Here is a 17,312-nt window from a genome sequence, read left to right as displayed (position 1 = left end):
CAGATGTGTCTTCAGGTAACGCGGGCAACATCTCCAGTAACTAATTCATTGTGTACCTCTCCCGCGACTTTTTCTTACCAAAGCGCCGACTGACAAATCTAGAGACTTTTTGGAAAAACTAGCTACTTTATGCCACATTATGAAATATGTAGCAATGAAGAGCAGCGGTTTGGAAATGCTCGGAGGTGACTTCTGTGGAATATAGATCTGCTTAGTGCATATGAGGGCTCATATGTTGTATGCTAATACAATATAATTTGGGTTGTCTTCCACCTAAAAGTCATGTATATTGATGTATTCTTTGTTGGTTGGTGGAGGTGGGGGTTGTCTTCCTTCACCCCCTGGAGTCCTCCAGACAGCCATCTGATAATGCCTCAAAGAACAACTGTATGTGACTCCACAGGTTGCAGACCTCCTACTGTGACCTTTTGGTTTGGCCAAGCAGTATCACTCACATTTACATACACAGCCTTTTGTCTACACCTTAAGATTGGTATGTGACCTTTTGGTTTGGCCAAGCAGTATCACTCTCATTTACATACACAGCCTTTTGTCTACACCTTAAGATTGGTATGTGACCTTTTGGTTTGGCCAAGCAGTATCACTCACATTTACATACACAGCCTTTTGTCTACACCTTAAGATTGGTAGTGATGGTACGACCTATATGTAAGTAATATGATATGATATATATATATGTGTTGTATTGTTGTAAACATATCCTAGCACAGAAGCGCAAAATACATACTGACTGTAAGCATTGTAGAACACATGGCTTATGCAGGAACTTAACACGTTGGGGTCACAGTAGGGTGCAACTCACTATCAGATCAAAAGGGAGATGTGGTTCAAACAGAGGACAGTGGAAAAGTACTGAGACAAACATACTATGCAAATGTCCCGCCTCACTGTAGGTAACACCTCTTCCTATAGTATAAGTGTATGTGCTGGAAAGGGGGAAGTCAGAATCCAACAAAGAGACCTCAGGTTGATGTTGGGCTCTCCAAGATATCTTGTAAACTACGCTTAATGAAAATCAACTAAAACCGGTAACTGCCTAAATACTGCTTCGATCAACGGACTCGGGGAAAACTATTGGGGACAATAATTTGAGATACAACACTTCTGGTTAACATGTTATCTTAATGAGCCACGTTTCAGTCACTTTTTCATACTCCTCCTGTTGCTTGACAACAGAAACAGAAATGTAAATGTATAAAAAAAAAAAAAAAAAAAAAAGCCGTTTTAAATTATTTTTTTTAAATAATTCGGCTGTATTTAAAGAGTAAATCTGAGCACTAAGAGAGAGAGAGAGACAGATGTTAAGGGTTGACACTCGGAAGAATGCAAATAAGACGTAATGACGTCAAAATATGCAAATTAGCGCGGGCGTCATCTGGCGACTTTTCGAGCAGGCGTTCGCTACTTTCCATTGAAACGAGTTCCCACCACTGCTGCACCTGATTAAAACAATCCCAAGGCAGGACTGTACGCTTGCTTCAGCTTTTACGGTAAGCACGTTGTAGTTACTAGAAGCATTCGGTAACGTCTGGCAGACTGACATTTAACGTTTCCGCACGTGGTTAGCACTAGCCAAAGTAAGCTAGCTTTGTTATGAGTTTTTCAGGACATTTAAACATCAAAATACCAGCTAGTTTTCTGTTCTCATTGACTACAAATAACGTAGGAGTTGCTACTTTATTTCGGCTATCTTACTATAAGCAAGCTAACGTTCGTGGGCATCGTAATTTGCATTTGAATTATGATGAATTTATTTGAACGCTGCAGCTTTTTATGTCCGTACTATGTTAACTTCATTGTTGTCAACAGGACCCGTCCGTCTCTGTCCACCCTGGCGTTTCCTTGTTTCGATGGCATTTACCTCCCAAAGGAAGAAAGTGAATTCGTGCATCATGTCATGGATGAGCTGGAAGCATACCAAAAGACAAACAACCGCAACAGGTAACGTAAAATTACCACCAGCTAGAGTGGCCTGCTAGAAAAAAACCGCACGTCCTCTTGAGGCTAGGAAAACCATTGTGTAATCAACAATCATGTCTGTACTTGACTTGCTGCTCTTCAGATACAGTTGACTTGTGACTTTATCGGGGAGATTAATTGTAATACATTTTGTAGTAATTCTAACCAAAAGCAGCATCAATAACTTGTGTATTCTATAAAAGTTCGACAAAAACTCAGGACTGGCAAATAATTCCAAAGGCCACTAACACATGAAGGGCTCATTTAGATTTCAAGTGTTAATTTTGTGCCTTTTTAATAAGATGTGAGTGTTTTGGAAGTGTTGGTGTGTTTCTACTCTGTATTTATTTCTCACTGGTCTCAGTGACACTGCCTGATGAAATAAGGGTCATATACCATGACACTTATGACTCAGTGCTGGGTTATGTTGTTGAAAATGATGATGTGTTTATACAGCCCCCCCCAAAAAAACCCACTTTCTCCATCTCCACTGTCATGCTCTCTGTGTCTCTGTCCAGTGTGCTCCTGTTCCCCCCTCTACCCAGCAGATTGCGATACCTGATTCACAAGACCATAGAAGACCTGCCGGAGCTCACCACCTTTTCGGTGGGGGAGAGCTGGTGCCGCAGGGTGGTGGTCTGTCATTCTGAGCTCAGGTACTCAATGCAGTGTTAACCAAACCTAAATCTGTGTGTCTTGTGCATTTTTAATTTTAGTGTAAAACTGCTTTTCAGTTTTTTGCAGAGCGGGTTGGTTGTTCGTGGTCATCATGACATGTTTTTTGTTCGTGTTTCTGTAGAGGTGAAGTTGAGGAAGAGAGTGATTTGGAGAGCAACAGCAGCTTGTGTGAAGAGTTGTTGAGCAGCAGGGGGGAGACGCGAGGCAATGTGAAGTCAAAACCTTCAATCCCATCAAGGAGTCGAGCACCTAAGAGGCCGGACAAGCCCCTCTACATGCCACGGGCCGCTCGAGAGAGACTGTCTTTACAAAACTCTCAAGGACCCACCACAGGCCAGGAGTTACCAAGCTCAGCTCGTCCTAGCAGTAGCTCCGTCAGCAGTTCATCTGACTCTTGTTTCTGTACTGAAACTACAAAGTACTCATCTATATCAGGACAGGGATCATTCCCTGAAGTAGCGGACAGTGTCGTTGACCCTCCTGCAGACAGTTCAGTGTTATGTCCTGAGGAGGAGAAACAAAAGTTGAGGCTGAATGAAGATGAGGACCCTGTTTGGGACCAGATTCAGTCCTGCTTGTCTGACATGACCTTAGAGGAGAAGGAGAAGGACGAGGATGCCCTTGTTAATGTGCCATACAGTTCCCAGACAGAAGACTCAAGCACAGACACAGATGATGCAACTGAAGAGGTAAGTTAACACGCACTTAATTTTGATGGTCTAATTGTTTTCCTGTTATTTACTGTCGTGGATGAATTTGTTGGTATCACTAATGACTAATTGAAGAAATGCTTTATTCTGAAATGTGATGAAATTAAAAGCAATTTTTTTGTGTGTGTTTATGTCTCAAAGTACAACAAAGAAAGTGTTTAAAAATAAATATATATATATCTATATATATATATAATGTTTCTTCTACAAATATTACTCTAACAAGACCCAGTTACATTTGGTGGTACCCTCATAAAAATTGAAATAATTGGTTTATAGTGATATTCCAAACAAGCAGTTTTTCTTGAAATTGTATCACACGTCTTCAATCTTGTAATCAGTCATTCAGTCTATTTAAATGGACTGAAATGGTCACTCAGCTGTTTGGTTTCATTGTGTGAACCACACATGGACCAGAGAAAGCAAAGCAAAGAGTATTCTGAGAAGAACTGAACAAAAACTATAAACAAGCATGTTAAAGGTAAAAGATAAGACCATCTCCAAACAGCTTGATGTTCTTGTGACTACAGCTGAAAATGTCATTGGGAAGTTTAAGGTCCACGGGACTTTAGCCAACCTCCTTGGACACGGCCTGTTAAGAGAAGGAGAATGGACGCCAGATTAAACAGAAGCATAGTGTGAATGGTAGACAAAGAGTCAAGGCAAACGTCCAAAGAAATACAAGCTCAACTCCAAGAGTCTTGGTACATCAAGGTCTGATTGCAGCATGTGTCACAGGCAACTCGGAAGGATTTCACTGGTAAAAGGAAAAACAAACAAAAAACGAATTGGAATCTGCTAAAATTCTTTAAGGTGAACTTTCTTTGGCAATATAACACAAACTGGAGCTTTCTTGTAAGTCACATCAGCTGTGGGTTCACAGAACTTTTCCAGGAAAAGAACACCACGCCTGCTGTGAAACTTTGGGGAGGTTTGGTTCTGTTTTAGGGCTTCTTTGCTGCATCTGGCACAGGGTGTCTTGAGAGCACAATGAAATCTCCAGACTATCAAGGCATTCTGGAGCAAAACGTACTGCCTGGTGTTAGAAAGTTATATTATAGGTCATTGGTCCTTCAACAGGACAAGGACCCAAACACAGTTAAAATCACCCCAAAACGATTAAGAACAAAACATTGGACTATTCGAAAGTGGCCTTCTGTGAGTCCTGATCTAAATACCGTTAAACATCTATAGAAGGAGCTGGAACATGTTTGTAGGCACCCTTCAAACCTGAGACAGCTGGAGCAGTTTGCTCAGGAAGAGCAGACCAAACTACCTGCTGACATATGCAGAAGTCTCACTTGGAGCTACACAAGTCATTTGTTTACAGTGATCGTCCCTGAAGGTTGTGCAAAAAAACAACCAGTGTCCTATTAACTTTGCCATTTTTTTTTATTAAATATAATATTCTGTTTAATACAAATTTTTGATTTTGTTAAGAATATACAAAACTACTTTTGTTAGTCTCAAATTATTGCAAAGAAAATTGTCTTGTTGAGCAAACCAACAAATTATTTTGATTATTTCCCCCCCCCCCACAGATATATATATATATCAGTATTATCATCTTCATTGGGTTCCATTGCTCGATACGTATTTAAAAAATTTTTTTTTTATTAACCTGCACTTTTCATAAACCTATTCATGTAAAGGTAATATTGTATGTGTTGTTTGTTCTCTCAGATCAAGGCACATCTAAAGGAGGCTGCTACTGTTTGCATTCAGCGTGTCAAGAAGGACTTCTCTATGTACGAGAATGTGTGCATGATCTCTGATGACTTTGGCCACGTGATCGAGATCTACGACTTCCCAGCTATGTTCAAGACAGATGATCTTGTCGATGCATTTATAGAGTACAGGTGTGAGCAGAGAAATTGAATTGCATTAGATTTAGCTGAGGAACTCCGAGTTGAAGTTTTCTCAGTCTTTAAACTTTGTGGTGTGTAGCTGAGAGGTTTTCTATTTGTAACAAACGAGTGATGAAGCCACCAAGTTCATAAAGTGCTTCCCTCTTTTGCAGTAATGGTGGAATGAAGATCAAGTGGGTGGACAACACACATGCACTCGGGGTTTTCTCCAGTGAGTCAGCAGGTGAGAGCTTCCTCTGTATAATGAATGTGGCGCTGGGGTTGAGGTTAAAAGCTGGAAATGACTGATGTGTGTGTTGTGTCATACGCAGCTCTCCATGCCCTCTCCATCTGCCACCCACTGCTGAAGGTACGAGCACTGGCTGAAGGCAGTAAAAAAGCCCAAGGCAAGGCCTTCAGGCGGGCAGGTAGGAGATTCACCTACGTGTGTTTAGGATATCTTAAGCCACAATATTGTTATTTTGTTAACCATTGGGCTAAATGCTGATGATGTGGATCAGAGTGCTGTTTCTGTGTCTTCCTCCAGAGTTTATCCAGCCAGTGAAGGACCGTCCCAGGACAGACAGTGCTGTTGCCAGGAGGATGGTGACCAGAGCCTTGGGCATACAGGGACGAGGCAGAGGGTACCGATATTGAAGGGAAAAGCAAACCACTGTTGGCATACACTACAGGTAAAGCAAACTCACTTTTATGTTCTAACATTAAAACACCTTAGAGTTGGAATTACTATAAATTAATTTGATTTGTGTCCCTTGAAAGTCAGCCTGTGGGCAACAGTGATCACAACACTAAACTTGGGTTGTCACATGAAAAACCACATAACCACAGAATAATATTACATTTATTGATATACAGTACCAGTCAAAAGTTTGGACACACCTCTCATTCAATGGTTTTTCTTAATTTTTTCTACATTGCAGATTAATATTGAAGACATGAAAACTATGAAGGAACACATGGTAAACAAAAAAGTGTTAAACAAACCAGAATATGTTTTATATTTTAGATTCTTCAAAGTAGCCACCTTTTGCTTTGATGACAGCTTTGCACTCTTGGCATTCTTTCAATCAGCTTTACGAGGTCGTCACCTGGAATGGTTTTCAATTAACAGGTGAGCCTTGTCGAGAGTTAATTTGTGGAATTTCTTGCCTTCTTAATGTGTTTGAGACCATCAGTTGTGTTGTGCAGAGGCAGGATTGGTGCACAGCTCTATACAGTGAATAGGCTAATTTGACTACAGTTCTAATCCATATTATGGCAAGAACCACTCAACTAAGTAAAGAGAAACAACAGTCCATCATTACTTTAAGACAGGAAGGTCAGTCAATCTGGAAAATTAGAAGAACTTTGAATGCAGTCGCGAAAACCATCAAACGCTATGATGAAACTGTCTCTCATGAGGACAGGAAGGCCAAGAGTCACCTCTGCTGCTGAGGATAAGTTCATTAGAGTTACCAGCCTCAGAAACTGCAAATTAACAACACCTCAGATTAGAGCCCACATAAATGCTTCGCAGCATTCAAGTAGCAGACACGTCTCAACATCAACTGTTCAGAGGAGACTGCGTGAATCAGGCCTTCATGGTGGAATTGCTGCAAAGAAGCCACTACTGAGGAAGAAGAAGAAGAAGAAGAAGAAGAAATGGGCCAAGAAATGCAAGGAATGGACATTAAACCATTGGAAATCTGTACTTTGGTCTGATGAGTCCAAATTTGAGATTTTTGGTTCCACCCGCCATGTAAAGGTGAGCCGAAAAGGTGAGCGGCTGGTTTCTACATGTGTGGTTCCCACCGTGAAGCATGGATGAGGAGGTGCTTTGCTAGTGAAACTGTTGGTGATTTATTCAAAATTCAAGGCATACTTAACCAGCATTCTGCAGCGACATGCCATCATGTCCGGTTTGCGCTTAGTAGGACCAGCATTTGTATTTCAACAGGACAATGACCCCAAACACACCTCCATGCTATGGAAGGGCTATATGACCAAGAAGGAGAGTGATGGAGGGCCGCGTCAGATGACCTGACCTCCACAATCACCCGACCTAAACCCAATTGAGATGGTCTGGGATGAGTTGGACCGCAGGGTGAAGGCAAAGCAGCCAACAAGAGCTCAGCACCTCTGGGAACTCCTTCAAGACTGTTGGGAAACCATTCCAGGTGACGACCTCATGAAGCTGATTGAAAGAATGCCAAAAGTGTGCAAAGCTGTCATCAAAGCAAAAGGTGGCTACTTTGAAGAATCTAAAATATAAACCATATTCTGGTTTGTTGAACATTTTTTTTGTTTACCACATATGTTCCTTCATAGTTTTGATGTCTTCAATATTAATCTACAATGTAGAAAAAAAAATTAAATAAAGAAAAACCATGAATGAGAAGGTGTGTCCAAACCTTTGACTGGTACTGTATTTGTTTAAAAAAATTATCAAATGTTCTACATGTCAGAAAAAGCTGAAAATGTACTATTTCACAGGACTGTATACTGAACTCTTCTCTCATGTCACTCTCTTCACGTTCATCCTGCGTGGCTTTGAAAGAATTTTAGGGCACTAAAACATTACAAAAGTTTGTTTTCACCATTTTTTATTTAAAAAAAATGTAATGCTTTTCCACATTCATCCATGCATACAAAATAAAAACCACAAATAACAAGTGCCCTTATAAAATGAAGGATCCTTGAACTGCTACATTAGAAAAAAAGTTTAAAATTTACAAAACCATTAAGAGGCATTTTCACATACATGTAGCTGTTACAGTACTTCCACAATTTCATAGTCCCTGACGGTAATAATTTAACAAAACTCAGACAATGAGAAAAGAAGCCGAAGGGGGTGTACAGATTATGAAGATAAAAATGTTTGTCTACTGTCACAACCAAGAAAACAAATCAATAAATAGAACATTAGCAAAAGTGAGCTCAAGTCTGTCGAACACAAAAAAACATTTTTATGAAATTGGATACAATCCTCCTGAGAAAAGGAGTGATGTTTTGTTGTCATACAACATGCATGCTGCTCTGTATCGGATATCATACATATCGGTACTGTATTTGTTTTCAGTCTGGAGTTGATAAAACCTTTAATCATCCAATACTGTTGAAGCAAATGTGATTCGTACACCTGCCCTTCAATTCAGATGTTAAAAAAAAACAAACATACAATGCAAGATTCAGAATTTTTAGCACCAGATTTCACGGAAAACAATTCTCATTTGACTAAAGTGAGCTCGAAATAGAGGTCAGGGTCTTGTCTATTATTTTTTTTTAGTTTGAGGCCTTTTTAAAAATAGCTAAAGTTTTGGCTTAGAGTTCAACTGTTGGCACAGGTAGTTTAAAAAGTAATCCTCATGGGATTGTCCTAAGTAGCATCAGGCCTGACCACTGCTGCACTGACAACAAAGGCAAAATCGCTGAAAGATACAAACACTGTAGTACAGCTGAATGTGGTTAATGGATTAGTAAGCAAGCTGTTCATTTTCCCCTCCGAGTCATTGTTTATTGTACCAGATGAACCCAGAGCTCCAACAACAACCCAACACTGCTTCAAGGAAGGAAAACCGTACAGCCCCCTCTAGTGGTTGTCAAATAGAAGTATACACTTCCTTGATGCTGTCCGTCCGTCCGTGTTGTCCATTTCAGGTCTACCTGTGAGAGAGCTGGTTGGTCAGCAATCCGGGGAATGTGTCCTCTGTTTCTGAACTCCGTGTGCCACCTGTGAAGTTGGACAGAGGTTGATAAAGACATTAGCAATACTCTGGAGCGCAAGACAAATAAATGATAAACTCCTTCATGAAGCTTTGGTTAAACAAATCTAAAATTGAGTCGGTGCCACCTTTTTTTATTTGATTAAAATGTACCATCCAAACAAGCTATTCAGACACTACCTACGCCTGATGTGATGAGGTGACAGTGATGTTGCAACTTGAAAAATATTGACTAAAAAAATCAGGCAAACCTTCATTTAAAGTTATTTTGCTCTTCCTGTTTTCTACAGAAAGGTCCAGCAGAGGTCTGCCTCCCTTCACTGATCATCGGATGAGACTCCACAGCTGCCACAAACAGCTAACTGCTCTGTGGCTCTGTTTGCCTTCTTCAGTGATCACTACAGGAGGTTGGCAAAGTGAAAGAGACTGACGGAGAGCACTGCCCCGCATCACCAACATTATCCACCCTGATCAAGTGTCTCTGAGTAAGACACAGAAGATGAACTCAGAGACTCTGTTTTGTATAAGTAGGTCCATCTGCAGACGCACAGTACCACACAAAAGACCTACTACAGTTAGGGTTAGTGGCAGCTCTCTCAGGGGGGGTGTTGTGTAGTCTGCAAGATCGCAGATAGACTGATCTTCATTCTACAGCTCAGCCTGACCCCTGATGTTTGGACATTACTGTTGAGGTTTGTGTTGTTTATTATACTAATGAGGCAATTACAGCACCAGCATTAATGAATATAAAAACTGTTTGATGCATTTACGATTTCAGATAGCATTGAAGGTTGAAGGATTAAATGGGGCACACTCGTACTACTATTGCACGTTGACCAGAGATTAAAATGTGTTTCCTTGTCAACTAGGTGTAACAGCATTGGTTGCAAAATTCACCTTAAGTGTTATTGATACCTTTCTTATTTTATGTCAGATTCCTCATCAGGATTTGGTCAAAAAAGTATATTGCTTGTAGATAACGGGTAATGTGGATCCACTAACAGAATTTTTTTTTCCGAAAAAACAGTGTCAGACTTTAAAGTCTGACACTGTTGTCAAAGCAATGTTATACTGGACACAGATATCTGCTAACGTTTTGTTTTTTAAAAAAAACTTCTTTTTTTTTCAATAAATTCCCAGGTGTTAAATTGTTCTTTGTATTTTTGTCCGTCTAAATAACACAGAACTACCTTAGACAAAGTGTTTAAGCTCTTTACGCCACGTTACACAAAACTTTTTGATCCACTGGAGTTTGAGCTTTGCAAACGTGGAATGTTATGTCCCTTTATAGTCATGGGTGTAACCATCGCGAGGCGGTGTGGGGGGGGACTCGGAGCAAGCGACTTTCGAATAGTAGTTTTGCTTGAAATGCCCACGTCTAGTATTAAGAACAGTTTACAATGTACAGTTTAACAATGACCTGAAACGTAATGTATTAGCTTATTTACTGAACAGTTACCTGTTTAGGTATCTGTTACTGTCTGAAAAAAATATGTTGCTGTCATTGCAAAAACAAAATGTAACAAGCAGAATTTTCAGTACATCAAATTAAAATGATCTAGTCAAGTTGAAATCAACAACATAGAAATGAAAACACATTTGGTCTTGATTACACAATATTTGCTTAAATATCCTTTGGATATGTAATTATATACGTGTGCGTGTTTATATCTATATAAATATAGAGTATATATATGTATATATATATATACACATATATGTACATATATGTATATATACGTATATATACATATAAATATATATACATACATTATATATATATATATATACACATATATGTCTATATACAGTGGTGTGAAAAAAGTGTTTGCCCCCTTCCAGATTTCCAATTTTTTTGCACGTCTGTCACACTTGAATGTTTCAGATCAGCAAACAAATTTAAATATTAGTCAAAGATAACACAAGTAAACACAAAATGCAGTTTTTAAATGAAGGTTTTTATTATTAAGGGAGAAAAAAAAAATCCAAACCCACACGGCCCTGTGTGAAAAAGTGTTTGCCCCCTCCTGTTAAAACATAACTGTGGTTTATCACACCCGAGTTCAATTTCTCTAGCCACACACGGGCCCGATTACTGCCACACCTGTTCTCGATCAAGAACTCACTTATTTTTTTTATTTCACTTTATTAATCCCCGAGGGGAAATTTCTTCGCTACAGCAGGGAGTCTATCAGGGGGGAGCTGCTGCAACAGGCTGCCACTAGTGCGGCGCCAGGTAACCTGACCTGAGGTGCATGTTTTTGGATGATGGGAGGAAGCCGGAGAACCCGGAGAGAACCCACGCAAGCGAACATGCAAACTCCGCACAGAAAGGCCCAGGACCGGATTCCAACCCTGAACCTTTTTGCTGTGAGGCGACAATGCTAACCACTGCACCACCGTGCCGCCCAGCAAAATTAAATAGGACCTGCCTGACAAAGTGAAGTAGACCAAAATATCCTCAAAAGATAGACATCATGCCGAGATCCAAAGAAATTCAGGAACAAATGAGAAAGAAAGTAATTGAGATATATCAGTCTGGAAAAGGTTCTAAAGCCATTTCTAAAGCTTTGGGACTCCAGCGAACCACAGTGAGAGCCATTATCCACAAATGGAGAAAACATGGAACAGTGGAACAGTGGTGACCAAAATTTCCCAAGAGCGCAGTGACGACTCATCTGAGAGGTCACAAAAGACCCCACAACAACATCCAAAGAACTGCAGGCCTCACTTGCCTCAGTTAAGGTCAGTGTTCATGACTCCACCATAAGAAAGAGACTGGGCAAACATGGCCTGCATGGCAGAGTTCCAAGACCAAAACCACCGCTGAGCAAAAAGAACATTAAGGCTCGTCTCATTTTTGCCAGAAAACATCTTGATGATCCCCAAGACTTTTGGGAAAATACTCTGTGGACTGACGAGACAAAAGTTGAACTTTTTGGAAGGTGTGTGTCCCATTACATCTGGCGTAAAAGTAACACCGCATTTCAGAAAAAGGACATCATACCAACAGTAAAATATGGTGGTGGTAGTGTGATGGTCTGGGGCTGTTTTGCTGCTTCAGGACCTGGAAGACTTGCTGTGATAAATGGAACCATGAATTCTACCGTCTACCAACAAATCCTGAAGAAGAATGTCTGGCCATCTGTTCGTGACCTCAAGCTGAAGCCAACTTGGGTTCTGCAGCAGGAGTGTTATCTTTGATTAATATTTAAATTTGTTTGATGATCTGAAACATTTAAGTGCGACAAACATGCAAAAAAATAAGAAATCAGAAAGGGGGCAAACACTTTTTCACACCACTATATGTCTATATATCTATTTATGAAACAACACGCATATGACATACTAGTTTGACAGTTGACATATGTGGTATTTTTTGTGACATTTTGGATTATATGACTTTTTTTCATATTTTGGACGACGTGCTTTATTTTCATATTAGGGTTCGGGTTACTTTTGACATTTCCAGGTTCGATTCTTGTCCTTGACGGTACTGAATTACTTAACATCCTAGATGACAAGTCCTGTCTACGGCAAGAATTGAACCAAGAACCTTCTGACTGGGAGGCAACAACGCTAACCACTGCATCATTACTGTCTGCCATGACATGTTTAAAAGTCCTATAAGTCATGCAATAGAGCGCTGACAACTGCGCTGTGCTGGTTAGCATAACATGAATAAAAGTTATACTTATAACATGTCGTCACAAATAGCACAAAAAAGTCATTCTATAGCACGTCGTCAGAAATATGATGACAAAAGTCATGTCATCCAAAATGTGAAAAAAAGTCATTATGGCATGCCGTCCAAAATGAAAAAAAGTCATACTATAAAATATAGAAAAAAGTCATGTCATGTCATCCAAAATGTGAAAAAAAGTCATACTATGGCATGCCGCCCAAAATATCGAAAAAAAAAGTCATATTTTGTCATCCAAAATGTGACAAAAAAGTCATACTATAAAATATCGAAAAAAAAAGTCATATTTTGTCGTCCAAAATGTGACAAAATGTCTTCAAAATATGGAATATATATTTTTTTTTTGATTTTTTTGATTTTATACACTTTATTAATCCCCGAGGGGAAATGTCTTCACTACAGCAGGGGGGCTCTCAGGGGGGAGATGCTGCAGCAGGCTGCCACGACCGCGGCGCCAGGTAACCTGACCTGAGGTGCATGTTTTTGGATGATGGGAGGAAGCCGGAGAACCCGGAGAGAACCCACGCAAGCACAGGGAGAACATGCAAACTCCGCACAGAAAGGCCCAGGACCGATTCGAACCCGGAACCTTTTTGATGTGAGGCGACAGTGCTAACCACTGCACCACCATAGAATATAGTCCAAAATATGGACGACACTTTTTTTTTCTTTGGACGACATACTAAATGATCTGTACTTGTATGGTGGTCTTGAAGCGCTTTTACACAGTTTTCCATTCACCCATTCATAGCGCTGCCATCAGGAGTACACACTAATGTGGGCAGGAGGAGCTGGGGATCAAACCACCAAGCGTCCAATTAGGGGGCAACCCACTCTACCATCTGAGCCACAGCATCCCCACACTATAGGACGACGTTTTATAACCTTTTTGGACAACATACGACGGTTTAATGAAGTTTTTATGACCTATTGGACAACATGACTATTCTTTACATTTTCATAAAAATACAATAACTACACAGTTATTAATTTGACACAATGTAAGTCAAGTTAAGTCATATTAGTTTGAAATCCCATGATTAAACTGTCTCAAACATTACACAGACTTCATATGCAGATTACTTTGAGAACAGTGCAACCCCCTGCCCCTTTTAACCTTTGCAGTATTGTAGTAAATATAGTTGTGTCCCTAATGCAGATAAGATTATGATCCTCACAGTGCAATGGTCTTACCTATATGACAGTTGTATGTCCATATCCGATGTCCATCGTACCGAGAGCGGCACTTCATAATGTTGTTGGTGTAATCTGATTCTGCAACCTCATAGTTTGGGTTTATCACAATCTGGAAGAGGAAAACAGTTTTTTACATGTCGGTAAGTATTTCCCGTTTACACATCACACTACACAAGAAGCAGCACTTTGAAAAAACTACTACGATGGACCAATTATACAGGTGTAGTGATTGTCAGTAACATGACTCAAAAACACAAAGCTTATCCATAAAGATGGAGTCCGTTTTTTTTATGCAACCCTGAGACTGTAAATTTAGTTTTGTGTTCAGTGTCCTTCAACAACCCCTGCTCACTTGTTTTATGTCTAAGTAGGAGTAGACTTGGGCTTATTGCCAAACACTAGCAGATGCAGAGATGTGGAAACCGTTGATGTCTATATCATATATGGTCTATATGACTGGACATGAGATGGATCTTTCCAGCAGCAGATGTGCCATATCGTCTATGGCTAGACAAACAAACCAGATGTTTTACCTGGAAGATATAGTCACCGGGCGTCACATCTGTGATGTCGATCCACTGACAGTCGATGTCGTGCCTATAGGTATCCCAGCAGCCCACTGTGATGCCCTGTGCGCCGAAGTTTGCACATTCGTACCTCTTCTGAATACCTGAATTCAGGGCAGTTTTTAAGATGTAGCTTTGTTCAAAAATGTATTTAATCACAGGGACATCATGCAGGATGTTGTTTTTAACAGGATCATAACATATTTTTTAAATAATAGGTTTCAATATAGTTGTAATGTAAGGAGGACATGTAAACTCAGAACCAGAATATGCTCGAAAGCCACAGTATAAAAAAGGAAGGCAGGTGTCTATTTACCTTCGTCACAATGGGTGTCCTCCAGACAGAAGCTGGCTTTGTGTCCCTCCGCCACTTTAGTGCCGTTCAGACTCAGCAAGTCATAGTGGGTGAAAACTTCCATACTGTGGTAATGCCTGAATTATACAAAGAAAAAAAAGGTTGAAACATCCTATATTTAGGAACTCCACAATATTATCCACACTCTTATCTGTCTAGGGCAGGGATGTCAAACTCATTTTAGTTAAGGGGCCACGTATGGCCCACTTTGATCTCAAGTGGGCCAGACCAGTAAAATCATAGCATAAAACGCATACATAACGACAACATTTCTCTATGTTTAAATCATTGGTGAAGGTTTTTGGATGATAAACCCTATTTTAAGGTCTTTCTACAATAAACTAGAAACATAAAGACCAAAGACTCAGACATCAGCCCACTGTTTATCTGCCTGGGCTCTCCTCTGCAGATTCCCTCGCTTTGTGACGCGTTTGACGTGAAATGCGTCACAAAGCGAGCAGCGAGCGCTTCAGCCTCCGGAGCAGACGTCGCATTTACGCTGTTTTTGAAGCAATTACTGGATCGATTAAAAAAAAATTACAAGACGTTTGTACTCATGAACCTCCATATTCTCATAGAAATGCAATTTATGTCTTTCTGTAATTTTCACACTTAGCAAAGTCATCCGGCAGGCTGAACTGGACCCCCTTGTTTGACAACCCTGGTCTAGGGTGTCTAGGGGCTTTTCTTTGAGTCACATTAGAGAAAGCCTAATTCCAGTGGGATATGAGTATTTCCTGGAAAGTTAGCTGCTGGCATTTTGCTGCTTAGCATCTGCAGTAATACCATCTAGCCCTGTGTAATTATTTGACAGTAACAGTTAAGGTTTCACACTCACTATGGTAAGAGCAAAACGCCAACTGTGAGTCCTGCTGAGGTCTCACCTGTGACACTCATGCCAGATCCAGGAGTGATGTGCCGCCCGCGGTCTGAAGTCTGTCTGGCCGTTGTTGTGGATCTGGGAGGAGAAGCGGAAGAGGCGGCGGTAGGAGCTAGAGTCAGCTTTGTTCGTGCTGCTGGACAGACAGCCCTCCTCCTGGGCACACTGCAGTGCGTACATGGGCCTGTCCTCTAGGTAGGATGTCTGCTCCACAACCTGAGCACTCAGGACCAGGTCTGGGGCCGCTGGGATGGTAAGAGCAACATGGGATGTGGTGGTTAACATGTATCACTGAAACTCCACCATTTAGCCACAGGTTTGTCTTTGAGACAATATTTTTTAAGAACTATTCCTTACTACCACAGTTTAGAAACTTTATATCCAAAAGCAGCAAAACAGTATTTGCTACATATTTCACTTAATTCTAAAACAATCAAAAGAAAGTCACAGAAGAAAAAAAAAAAACCTGGTGTTACTAACAGCATCAACAATCGCTCTGTTCTTTTCATGTGTCTCAGTAACTCATGACATTTGGTTTAAACCAAGAACCTTAAACCATCATTCACTGCAAAAGGCTTAATAGTGTATTCATAAGACTCCACATGCGATGTGACTTATTTTCTGGAGTTCCTTACTCTGCGTGCATGAGACCCCAGCAGCGAAGCGCCCGCCTCCTTTGGGACAGAGAATATGTTGCCCGTGATGCAGACACTGATCCAGAGTCAGCTCCGTTGCTGAACATCTCACCCCGCTCATCACTACGGCATCAGCGGACGAATCTCCTTCCCAGTACCACGTTTCCTGATAAAAAAAAAAAAGAGGCATGGAAAACAGGATTAACACAGTTGAATGATCAAAAGTCTGATCCAGAGGCTGATACCGCTCTCATATCTATACTGTAAAAAGCTAAAACCAGCAGCTGCTTTTTATAGCTCAGGATAAAGGCAAGGCGTGGGGAAACATGTAGCCTGGCTCTTTTCATCTATAATAAACTCTCCCCACCAACACATCTAAAACAATGCTCATAAAAATATCAAATTTATTTTGTATGAGAAAGTGTAACCTAGCTATAACTTCTGCCTCTCACATGTGGTACCATAATACATGAGATTTATTACCTCTGGAGAGAACCTGACTCGCTGTTTCTCCCTGTTTTTTTTGTCTGAATGCTAAGCTATGCTAACCAGCTGTAGATTTACATTTAGCGTACGGACACGAGAGTGGTATCAATCGTCTCATCCAATTCTCAGCAAAGAAGCTTATTCCAAAATAAACAAATCATTCATTGGACTCCAAGTCAAGTCAGATTAGGTTAGGTAGTTACTTTATTAATCCCAAGTCAACAGCTTTGTTACAGAGGCTCATTCACTCATGCCCCCCAAATAAGTAGTTGCAACCAAACAAATTAAGATCTTGCCCCTCAAACCATTCTAGAAAGGAATAATTGTGTGGGGACTTTAAACAGGAACATTATTTTAATTCTCCTCCTGTATTTCATTTGCAGACATGGCAGTTGTCCTGCATCTAGGTAGGTAGGTAGGTAGGTAGGTATGTACTTTATTAATCCCCGAGGGGACATTTTTTCGCTACAGCAGCATACAGAAGCAAACATGTGTTTGATGTGTTACACCCTTAGACATGTGTCTAAGGGTGTAATCACACAGCAAGAGGTGC

General features: G+C 40.5%; 2 protein-coding genes across 3 annotated transcripts in view; one reads left to right on the top strand and one right to left on the bottom strand.

Annotated features, from left to right (window-relative positions):
* Window positions 1-1,339: 1,339 nt before the first annotated feature.
* On the top strand, window positions 1,340-10,059 carry r3hcc1 (R3H domain and coiled-coil containing 1). 2 transcript variants are annotated; one of them, XM_069711669.1, is made up of 9 exons: window positions 1,340-1,511; window positions 1,831-1,962; window positions 2,499-2,636; window positions 2,780-3,347; window positions 5,052-5,227; window positions 5,389-5,459; window positions 5,548-5,643; window positions 5,763-5,907; window positions 9,228-10,059. In XM_069711669.1, exons 2-8 carry the CDS (start codon window positions 1,919-1,921, stop codon window positions 5,870-5,872), a joined length of 1,203 nt encoding a protein of 400 aa, XP_069567770.1. In that variant the 5' UTR covers window positions 1,340-1,511; window positions 1,831-1,918; the 3' UTR covers window positions 5,873-5,907; window positions 9,228-10,059. The 2 variants fall into 2 exon arrangements, with proteins under 2 accessions (XP_069567770.1, XP_069567778.1); XM_069711677.1 differs by lacking the exon at window positions 9,228-10,059 and adding an exon at window positions 8,873-9,175.
* Window positions 7,802-17,312, bottom strand: part of loxl2a (lysyl oxidase-like 2a) — a 34,152-nt gene continuing 24,641 nt past the window's right edge. Inside the window, exons 9-14 of the mRNA XM_069711661.1 lie at window positions 16,274-16,439; window positions 15,643-15,883; window positions 14,720-14,835; window positions 14,371-14,507; window positions 13,835-13,946; window positions 7,802-8,945 (exon numbers count right to left, since the gene is read on the bottom strand). Coding sequence (XP_069567762.1) covers window positions 8,875-8,945; window positions 13,835-13,946; window positions 14,371-14,507; window positions 14,720-14,835; window positions 15,643-15,883; window positions 16,274-16,439 — 843 coding nt within the window. The 3' untranslated portion in view covers window positions 7,802-8,874. The remainder of the gene's footprint in view (window positions 8,946-13,834; window positions 13,947-14,370; window positions 14,508-14,719; window positions 14,836-15,642; window positions 15,884-16,273; window positions 16,440-17,312) is intronic.

The sequence above is a fragment of the Brachyistius frenatus genome, unplaced genomic scaffold (assembly GCF_029030835.1).
Source record: "Brachyistius frenatus isolate BFR_SWC_R1_liver_20210118 unplaced genomic scaffold, ASM2903083v1 Contig_4, whole genome shotgun sequence".
NCBI lineage: Eukaryota > Metazoa > Chordata > Actinopteri > Embiotocidae > Brachyistius > Brachyistius frenatus.
The sequence above is the reverse complement of the archived record's forward strand: the minus strand, read 5'-3'. Positions and strand labels throughout refer to the sequence as shown.

Bases quoted from the DNA above. Each gene is read 5' to 3' on its own strand.
- r3hcc1 (XM_069711669.1), top strand. From the start codon at position 1,919: ATGGATGAGCTGGAAGCATACCAAAAGACAAACAACCGCAACAG. The intron at 2,637-2,779 runs GTACTCAATGCA...GTGTTTCTGTAG, and splicing joins GTCTGTCATTCTGAGCTCAG to AGGTGAAGTTGAGGAAGAGA. The intron at 3,348-5,051 runs GTAAGTTAACAC...TTGTTCTCTCAG, and splicing joins CAGATGATGCAACTGAAGAG to ATCAAGGCACATCTAAAGGA.